This window comes from Coregonus clupeaformis, chromosome 2 (genome assembly GCF_020615455.1).
Source record: "Coregonus clupeaformis isolate EN_2021a chromosome 2, ASM2061545v1, whole genome shotgun sequence".
In the NCBI taxonomy this organism is placed as follows: Eukaryota; Metazoa; Chordata; class Actinopteri; order Salmoniformes; family Salmonidae; genus Coregonus; species Coregonus clupeaformis.
The window spans coordinates 20,681,093-20,690,851 of NC_059193.1; the positions used below are offsets into that span (position 1 = coordinate 20,681,093).

At 43.5% G+C, this 9,759-nt stretch overlaps 1 protein-coding gene across 1 annotated transcript in view; it reads left to right on the plus strand.

Annotated features, from left to right (window-relative positions):
* Window positions 1–3,057, plus strand: part of LOC121585891 (transcriptional regulator ATRX-like) — a 79,916-nt gene extending 76,859 nt beyond the window's left edge. The window contains exon 26 of the mRNA XM_045225607.1: window positions 2,931–3,057. Coding sequence (XP_045081542.1) covers window positions 2,931–3,057 — 127 coding nt within the window. The remainder of the gene's footprint in view (window positions 1–2,930) is intronic.
* Window positions 3,058–9,759: the final 6,702 nt, after the last annotated feature.

Sequence of the window (9,759 nt, forward strand, 5' to 3'; positions counted from 1 at the left end):
TTTACGGATAAACCAGTTTATGCTTTGCCTACTAGATGTTGTCATATAGATTACTACACAGGACAAACCAGGTTATACTTTATTTACTAGATGTTTGTCCATATAGTTACTACCACAGATACTACGTTGTCCACTTTACTTAGCCTGGATGTTTGTCCATGTGTTTGCCCAGGATAAACCCAGGTTGTACTTTGCTTACTGCTAGATGTTTGTCAAAAGCATAATTCTGCAGGATAAACCGGGTTATGCATTGCTTACCTACTGAGTGTTTGTCGCTATAAGTTTGCCGGATAGGCTTGGGTTATACTGCCATACTAGATGTTTGTCCATGTGATTGGGATAAGCCAGGTTATGCTTTGCTTGCCACTGAATGTTTGTCCATGTGATTACTACAGGATAAATCAGGTTGCTGCTTCTTACCTGCCCAGATGTTTGTCAATAACAGTTGCTACCGGATAAATAGGTTATACTTTTGCCTACTGTATGTTTGTCATATGATTGCAGGATAACCGGGTTGTGCTTTGCCTACTAGATGTTTGTCATATGATTTTTAGGATAAACCGGTTATACTTTACTTACCTACTAGATGTTTGTCCATATAGTTCTACTACAGATAACCAGGTTGTACTTTATGCCTGCTAGATGTTTTTGTCTGTGATTACTACAGGATAAACTACGTTATACTTTCATAGCCACTAGTGTTTGTCATGTGTTTGCTACCCAAGGATAAACAGGTTTGTCTTTGCTACCTACTAGATGTTGCTCCATGTGATTACTACACCGTAAAACAGGTTGCCATTGCTTACCTACTAGATGTTTGTCCATATAATTCTGCGGATAAAAACCGGGTTATGCTTTGCCAGCACCTAGATATTTGTCCGTATGATTTTACACGGGATAAACCAGTTATGCTTTGCTTACCCACAAATGTTTGTCCAGCGTGATTCAGGATAAACTGCATTACTCACTTACTTAGCCACTAGATGTTTATCCATATATTTACTACCCAAGATAAACCAGTTTGTCACTTTGCCTACTAGATGTTTGTCCATATGATTGCTACATAGGATAACCGGGTTATGCATTCTTACACACTAGATGTTTTGTCCATGTGATTTTACGGATAACCAGGTTATACTTTTATATAACCTGCTGAATGTTTGTCGTATGGTCTGCAGGATAGTGGGTTACTTTGCCACCCACTAGATATTTGTCATGTGGTTACTGCAGGATAAACCGGGTTGTAGCTGCTTGCCTGCTGAATGTTGCGTCAACCGCCGTTCCCTGCGGACTAAACTAGTTTATGCTTTACTTACCACCTATATGTTTGTCCATATGATTTTCTGCAGGATGAAGCCAGGTTGTCACTTTGCTTTGCCTGCCACAGATGTTTGTCCATATGATTTACTGGGATAAACTTAATAACATTTTTACTACTGAGTGTTTTGTCATCTATTACTACCCAAATAAACAGATTGTATACTTTGTTCTGCAAATACACCATAAGAAGTTTGTGATATTGACATTGAAGTGATATTATGAAACATGATCATCTGTTCTTTGTGTACCTTTCTCCGACTGACACAGACAAAAACAGTCTAGATCAGACCACTGAGACCTGAACCTGGGGGCAAAAGTGACTGCAGATCTAGACTCCAACTGAAAAGAGACCTACAGGGCCAGGGCCAGAAGCATTTGCAGATCTGTGAGTCAACTGAAGGAGACCCTGGTGACCCAAGGCCCAGAGCATTCTGATCAGACCCGGTGAAAGAGAGGACACAGCGACCAGTAGACAAACATTCCTTGAGTCCAACCAATGAATGACAGATTGGTGCAGGTTCACAGGTAGTCCCAGAAGTGCCAGCATAGTCTCTCTCCCCGGTCCTGGGGCCAATGCAGCGCTTTATGTTTGGTTTGCTCCCACCTCATGCATCCTCTCTCCGTCCTTTCTCGCCTCCTTTTGAAAAAGAGTCAAAGTTAGTCAGGAGAGTCGGCGGGGAGCGTGAGCGTGGATGGAAATGCAGTTCCCAGCAGGAAATAAGGCATCCTTTTCATCGCGCATCGTGAGGCGTATTGTACGAGGGTGGATTCCCAAACATGTGTAAAAGCGCTCAAAACAAATTAAGTTAGTTATTGCAAGACAACTTTATAGATGAAAACAATCGTAGCATGTTGTTTTTAAGCGTATTCATTTTTTCTCCTCGGCAAAAGAAACATTCAGAAGTGTGGCAGATTAAAACTGTTCATTATTGAATCTACATGGAAATATACCAGTGAAGAATGGATGGGGAGGGAGGATGCTCTTCCGTTAAGCCTGCCCCTGACCAGATAACACCTCCTCAACACCCTCAACCACATCCGTTTCAAGATCCGCGGAGGAAAATGAAGATGGTCTTTAAACCCAAGCGAGAATCTCCCTATATGTAGCCTTGGTGAATGCATGTACATTGATATGCTATGGTCAAATCCGCAATGCTACAGTTCATGTGGTTTATCCCATTGCTTCACTATTGTCATGATGTGTCTCTGAAAATGCAGGACAGTTTCATCTGTAGTGAATCCCCCTCCGTGGTAGTTCCGTGTGAACAGATGCTGACTATCCTATCTCATTAATGCCTGCTAACATACAGTAGAGATCACTATAGTCTCTATCTCACTCCTTCAACCATTTCCCATGCCAAAGATACAAACCATTGACAGTTAATTTACACTTAACCATTACAGTGAATGAACCCCCATCACTCCCCCGTCAGTCGGGTACTAACATGGTTAATACCATCAGACAATTAACCAGCAACCAGTGACAGTAGGACTCCCCAACGGTCAGAGCCTTGTCTCAGGGTGTCTCCCCTCACGCTCCCACGGGGCAGCAGGGGCACTGGCTGGATCATGTGGGACATCCCCCTGAGTCCCTCCACCCCCCCCCTCAGGTGTCCCTGGCCGGCAAATCAGCAGGACTCCCAGGCAACAGAGGGGGAGGGCCTGGGCGCTGAGGCGGCAGGTGGAGGGTGTCCCTTCTCTGCGCAGGCGCCGATGGCTGGGGCTGGGGCTGGCTGAGAGGCAGGTCAGCTCGCTCCTCGTTGACGACAGAGTTCTTCCCATGAGTACCAGGCTCTGCAGGGTTCTTCCTTAGTGGCCGGAGGGTTGATGGGAGGTGCGGTGGTTGTAGCCACTTATCCTGGCGTCTTCTATAGTGACACTGGCATCAGTGTTGAGGGAGGTGCGTGAACATTTTTAATTGAAAAACATTGTCCATTGAAATGTGTCTGTTGTTTCCACAGTTACAGACATAATATACATACTCCTAACATCCATTTTATCATTGCCTAAAAATATGAAAGGAAGCCAACTGGAAGATGCAGATGAATGAAGGAGTACAGTAATATGATAGGTAGTGAAGTAATAACACTTGGAGGATCTTGTAATGAAGGCCAGTTTGAACTCGGCTTAGCAGGGGTAGATGATAAGGGTTGAGACAGGGAGTTGAAGTAGCCCAGCCAGAAGATCACCTTAACAGCGTCTCAGAGGACGGAGTCTTGGTTGAAAGACCTGGGGAACAAGAACAGATAAAGGTTATACAGCTTTATATTGATCTGTATTTACCTCTGTGTTGATCTGCTTGTTGATCTGTGTTCCTCTTCATACTTTATCATCTATATCATTAAGTCAGTCTATAAAGCTCACACGCCGGGCTTCTTCTAAAGCGCTCTGATGTACTTCTATTTTATCCCGTAGATAGCATTAACCTTAATAAAACCATGGTTCATGTTGGACCAAATCAGCTGACATGTAAACTACCTCAGTGAAAGATAAATAACAGGGGACAAAACGCCCATTGAGCCTGTGCAACATTGCCCGGGAACTGCTACAATAAAGGGCAGTGATTAGAACAAATAACTATGATTTTTATGTCTTCTGACAACGGCGCCACATTAGTGCATTGTCGAGCTGAGTGGATACTGTAAGCGGATACCGGCCTAGCCACTTGGAATGACACATCTTTCGCACTGGCGGGGCGCAGGATGACCCAGCATTCTGAGGGGAGGACAGATGTGTTCCCGGAGCGAGATGCATCTTAAAAAGAGACAGGGTGTTGTGTTCAAGGCTGTGCATGCGTCCCAACCGTCAGTACTTTCACCACGTGTCCGTCTGCCTGTCTCAGGTTGATACTAAATATTCAATGTTGCAGAGAGAGAGATGAAATGGGAGGTGGCAGAGAGGCATGATGAGAAAGAAAGAAAGAGAAGAAGAAGGAGAAGAAGGAGAGAGAAGAGAGAGAGAGAGAGGAAGGAGAAGGAGAGAGAAGGAAGAGAAGAAGGAAGGAGGAGAGAGAGGAGGAAAAGAAATGGGTGTGTTTGGTGATAAAGGATGTACATATGTTTTTTATTAAATAACTGTTAAATAAACACAGCATTTATCCCAGTTGTCATGTGTTTTATGGTGCTTGAAGTCAGGGACAGCATTTGTACAATGAAATAATGACCATGGTGGCAGAATATGTCATTTACCTGTGCAAATGTAAAGAAAACCTGACTCATCAATTACAAGCGTTCCATACGTTCAACACCTAAGCTAGTCAGCAAGGTGCGTGGATTCTATGAGCAATTTATTCAGTAAAATAATGGAGCAGCTGTCTGTGTTGTGGTGTGTCATACATATACTCTGATAAACATATGTTAGAGAATGTGATGTGGTGCGGTGGAAGCACAGGAAGTCCATATGGGGAGTAACAATAATTATAGAAGCTTCCATGCAGGAAGTGTGGAATAGCTGGACTGTTGTTATTTCTGCCAGCTGTGTGTATGTGTGTGTGTGTGTGTGTGTGTGCATGTGTGATGTGTTTGTGTGTGTGCCTGCCTCTGTGTGTGTTGTGTGTGTGTGCATGTGTGTGTGTGTGTGCTATGTGTGTGTGTGTGTGTGTCTGCCCTTAGTGTCTGTGTGTGTATAACTGCGCCAAGTCTCTAGCGAGAGATGGGCATTGTAATGTCACATTTCCTGTGTAAGATTATGTGGATGCTATGATACACGATTGTGTAGAAGTTGGGACAAACAGGACATAATATCTGGAGAACAAGATATTGTTAACCTCTTCCAGGTTCCTGTAATATCAGGCAGAAGCGGCGTCTGGTGGTATTAACACCTGTCAGCGAAGTGGCTGCTTCCCTTGTCGTCTGGCTGTTGGTAACCTGTCTCTGGTGGTAGTGGTAACACTGTCATTTGGTAGTACTGGTAACAATGTCTATCTAGTAGTAAATTGTATTTGTCATCTAAAGTGGTAACACTGTCGTCTGGCAGTGGTGATAGCATATCATCTGCGAGTGGTAGTAAGCGCAGTAGCAATCAGTAGGTATTGATAGCATTGGCGATCTGGTGGCGTCGTATTAACAATGTCATCTAGTATTAATGTGTGCTGCTGTCGTCTGCGGTGGTGGTAACAGTAATCGTAATTATGATACACTGTCATCTGGTAAGTCGTAGTAACAATGTCATCTGGTGATACTAATGCTGCTATCATCTGGTAATTGGTGGTAATCTGGTGGTACTGTTGGCACTGTCATCTGTAGGCAGTAGTATTCGCGCTGTCGTCTGGTAAGTGTTAGTAACACTATCTGGTAATTATTAAAACCAATGTCTGGTGATACTTTGGTAACAGTATCGTCTGGTGATGATGTTAACAATGTCGTCTGGTGGTACGTGTGCTGTCTCAGTAGTAGTGGTGCGTATTATCATTAGTAATGATAACACTGTCGTCTGGTAGTGGTGGTAACAACGACATATGTAGTATTGATAACACCGCTGCCATCTGGCAGTAGATAGTGGTAACAATGTTATCTGGTGATGCTGGCAGCACTGTCATCTGGTACGTCTAGTAACACTATACATCTGGTATTATTGGTAGATACATGTGGTGGTATTAATGTATATAATGTAGTAGTGGTAACAGTATTTATCTGTTGGTACTGTATACTATCGTCTGGTGGTACTTGGTAACACACTGTCATTAGTAGTGGTAACACTTTCATCTGGTGAGTACTAGTAGCACTTGTCATTTGGTAAGTGGTAACACTTTCATCTGGTAGTACTGGTAACAATGTCATCTGGTAGTACTGGTAACAATATCATCTGAAATTGGTAGCTTGCTGTCGTCTGAAATGATGATAACACTATAATCAAAGTAAGTGGTAACAGAAAGTACCCGTCTGGTGGTACTGGTGACTTATGTCATTTAGTGATGCTATAACATTGTCATCTGTTAATGCTGGTAACTTGCTGTCATCTGGTGGTACTGGTAGCACTGTCGTCTGGTGGTAGCTTGCCTGTCGGCTGTTAGTATATTATTTTTGTCGTCTGGTGGTGGTGGCACCTGTCATCTTGTAGTATTAGTTAACACTGTATCTAGTGGAACTGTACATGTTGTCTGGTGGTACTGTTTAAAACTGTAATCTCACATTAGAAGACATACACTGTCATCTGAGTAGCGTTAAAACACAATCATCATAATTGATGCTGGTGACATCATCTAGACAGGGAGTAACACTGTCTTCTGGTGCGTACCACGTAACACTCTCATCTAGTAGTCAGTAACACTGTCATCTGATATTATTAACTGTCATCTGGTCATGCGCGTGCTGTCATCTGGTAGTACTAGTGCCTGTTATCTGAGTAGTGGTGACACTTACCTTGTCTGGTAATACACTAGCTTACTGTCATCTGTTGGTGCCAACACTTTATCATCTGATAGACTGATATGCAATTCATCTGTGTATTAACACTGTCATCTGTAGTGAGTAGGCTGTCATGTTATGGTGCTGGTAACACTGTCATCAGATAGTTTCTTAACACTCTCATCGTTCCGTGCTATCGTGTTGGTGGTAAGCAATTTCAATGGTAGTAGTATTGTTACTGTTATCACAAAAGTAGTACTAGTAACACTGTCATCTGATAGTAGTGGAAAATGCTGTCATCTGGTATTGCTGTAGTAGCACTTTTAGTAAATGCGGGTATTTACTGGTAACACTGTAATCTGATATGTTAGATAGGTGACTTTTCATCATCTGGTATTGCACTGGTGATACTTTGTCATCTGGTATTGCTGGTAACACTTAATGCGTCTGGTAGTGCTGTTAACAGTGTCATCTGGTAGTATTCTTAACACGGTCGTCTGGTGATACTAGTCTTAGCTGTCATCTGGTAGTAGTAGCTTTTATCGGCTGGTGGTGGTATTGCTGTCGTCTGATGGTGTGGCCTCTGTCATCTGGTACTGGTGCCACAGTCATCTAGTACTAAGTAACAACTGTCATCGGTAGTAGTAACACTGTCGTCTGGTAGGTGGTAACGCCAATATGGTAGTGGTAACTTGCTGTCATCTGAGTGGTGGTTACACTGTCATCTAAGTGTGCTGCCCACAAAATGAGGTGGAAACTAAGCTGCAAAAAGATTTAGAAACAAATCATTTTAATGGGTGAGAAGGCCACTGATGTACCATCACAGCAGCAAGATTAGAACCTATTACTTACGAAAGGGCAATAATGAAGAGCAAACACTATGTAAATACCTTGTATTTATAGATTTGTACCCTTTTGTACTATTTATTTGCATCTTATTACTATTATATAACATGTGCTACATTTTAATATCTTTATTGTAGTGTAATGTTTATTGTTTATTTTTATTCATTTGTTTGTGTCTATTTCCACCACGCTGTGATGTGAGCATGTTTTCCCATTTCAGTAAAGGCGCTGGTTGGTTGAGAGGATGAAGATTGGGGAGGGGGTGGAGATGGACAGAAAGGGTGAGAAAGAAGATAGAAAGACAGAGAGAGAGGCAGAGAGAACAGAAGACAGACGGGCGAAGCCGAGACAGTAGGAGAGACAGACAGGCAGACAGACAGACAGACAGAAAGGGAGGTAGGTAGGGGGGGGGGGGGATGAGAAGTAGGCTAGTTTAGAGGGTTTTAATGCCCAACTAGGCTACCTGCTAAGCAGTCTACGCTGAATCAAATTCTGAGTTCGTAAACCCATTTACTGACCTGGGGTGAAAATGGCATTTGAAATGACCTATCAAACATGTTTGATACATGCTGTACAGAGCTTGAACATACGGGAACATTCTCTCCCTCTGTCTCTCTGGATCTCACGGATTGTCAGACCAAAACACACACACACAGATTGTCCTAATTGCAGAGTACATTGTACCATCTGCAGGCTCAAGCCTCTGATAAACGGTGCATGCCACCGTCCCTGCCTGAAGCAGGAAGTTGGCTAACCCAAAACAACCCTCACACTCATAATCAGTAAAGAGGCCCAAAATTCTCTCTCTCTCTCTCTCTCTCTCTCTCTCTCTCTCTCTCTCTCTCTCTCTCTCTCTCTCTCTCTACTCTGCTCTTGCTTAGCTAAAGAGTTTGTGCCAAATAGAGGGCAGTGTTGCTGGGACTGAGGAGAGCCAGTGGGTACTGGGGAGCTTCATATCCTCCAAAGCCAGGGAACCACAGATGGGCCGTTAGGCTGAGCGCAGGCCGGGCCAACACAGCTGTGTTCTGTCTTGCTCTCCTCAGGTGGGCCCCTGCAGAGGTCTGGGGGCGACCATAGGTCAGTGCCTAGACCAGTATAGACCAGTACTGCACAGCCTGCGTCGCTCACTCAGCAACACACGCATGTCCTTTGGTTGTTAAGTTGCCAGTGGAGCCGTTTTTGGCTCAGTATCCGTCATTTCACAAGAGTAACAATTAAAATGGTCAAAAAAAAAAAAAAAAACAAAAACTCTTCTTGTAAAGAGCAATTTCTCAAGCAAGAGTTGTGCAGACTGTCTGTGTGATGCGTGTGATGAGGTCAAGCGCAGAGGTGTGCGCCTCCAGGGTGTATTCCATTAGATAAACAGTTAAAATAAACAGCAACATCAGCTGAAATGTCTGCCTGGCAGCAGCAGAAGCCAAGGTGGCTGGACAGGCTGCACAGCTGGCTCAAAACTATTCTCCCACAGACAAAGGAAGCAGAGGAACACTGTATTGTGGCCTGGTGGGGATACGGACCAGAGTGTGTGGCGTGTATTGAACGGAGGTGGGCAGTGATAAATGGATGTTGCTAGCTAGTAAGCCAGTGGCCAATGGCGACGCGAACAAGGAAGAGCAGCCTCGGCGGAAGTTGTGACCGGTCTGGGGCGGTCTGGTGGGAAGGGAAACTGATAACTAGCTATTATTGGCAGATAGATTTAGAACTCTCTTTCTTATTGGTCTGTGTATATATGCCACCAAACATACATACATCATACAGCTCTTGCAATGAGGCATTATCATCATTTCTATTCACAAATGTTATTCCACACTCCTGGTGTGAAATACAGTGCATTCGGAAAGTATTCCAGATATCAACTTTTCCACATTTTGTTAATATTACAGCCTTATTCTAAAATAGTTAAATAAATAAAATCCTCATCAATCTACACACAATTTCCCGATAATGACAAAGCGAAAACAGGTTTCTACCGTCCTGTGGAAGGTGAACCTTAATGCAATCCTGAGGTCTAAACTCTGATTTTGAGTGAGATCTCTCTGTACTCTCCGTTCATCTTCCCTCAAGTCCTACAGCTAGTCTCCCGGTCCCTGCCACTAAAAACATCCCCACAACATGATGTACCACCTATGATTCCGTGAGATGGTGCCAGGTTTCACTCAGATATGATGCTTACATTCAGGCAAAACAAGTTCAATGTTTGTTTCATCCAGACCAGAGAATCTTGTTCTCATGTCTGAGAGTCCTTTAG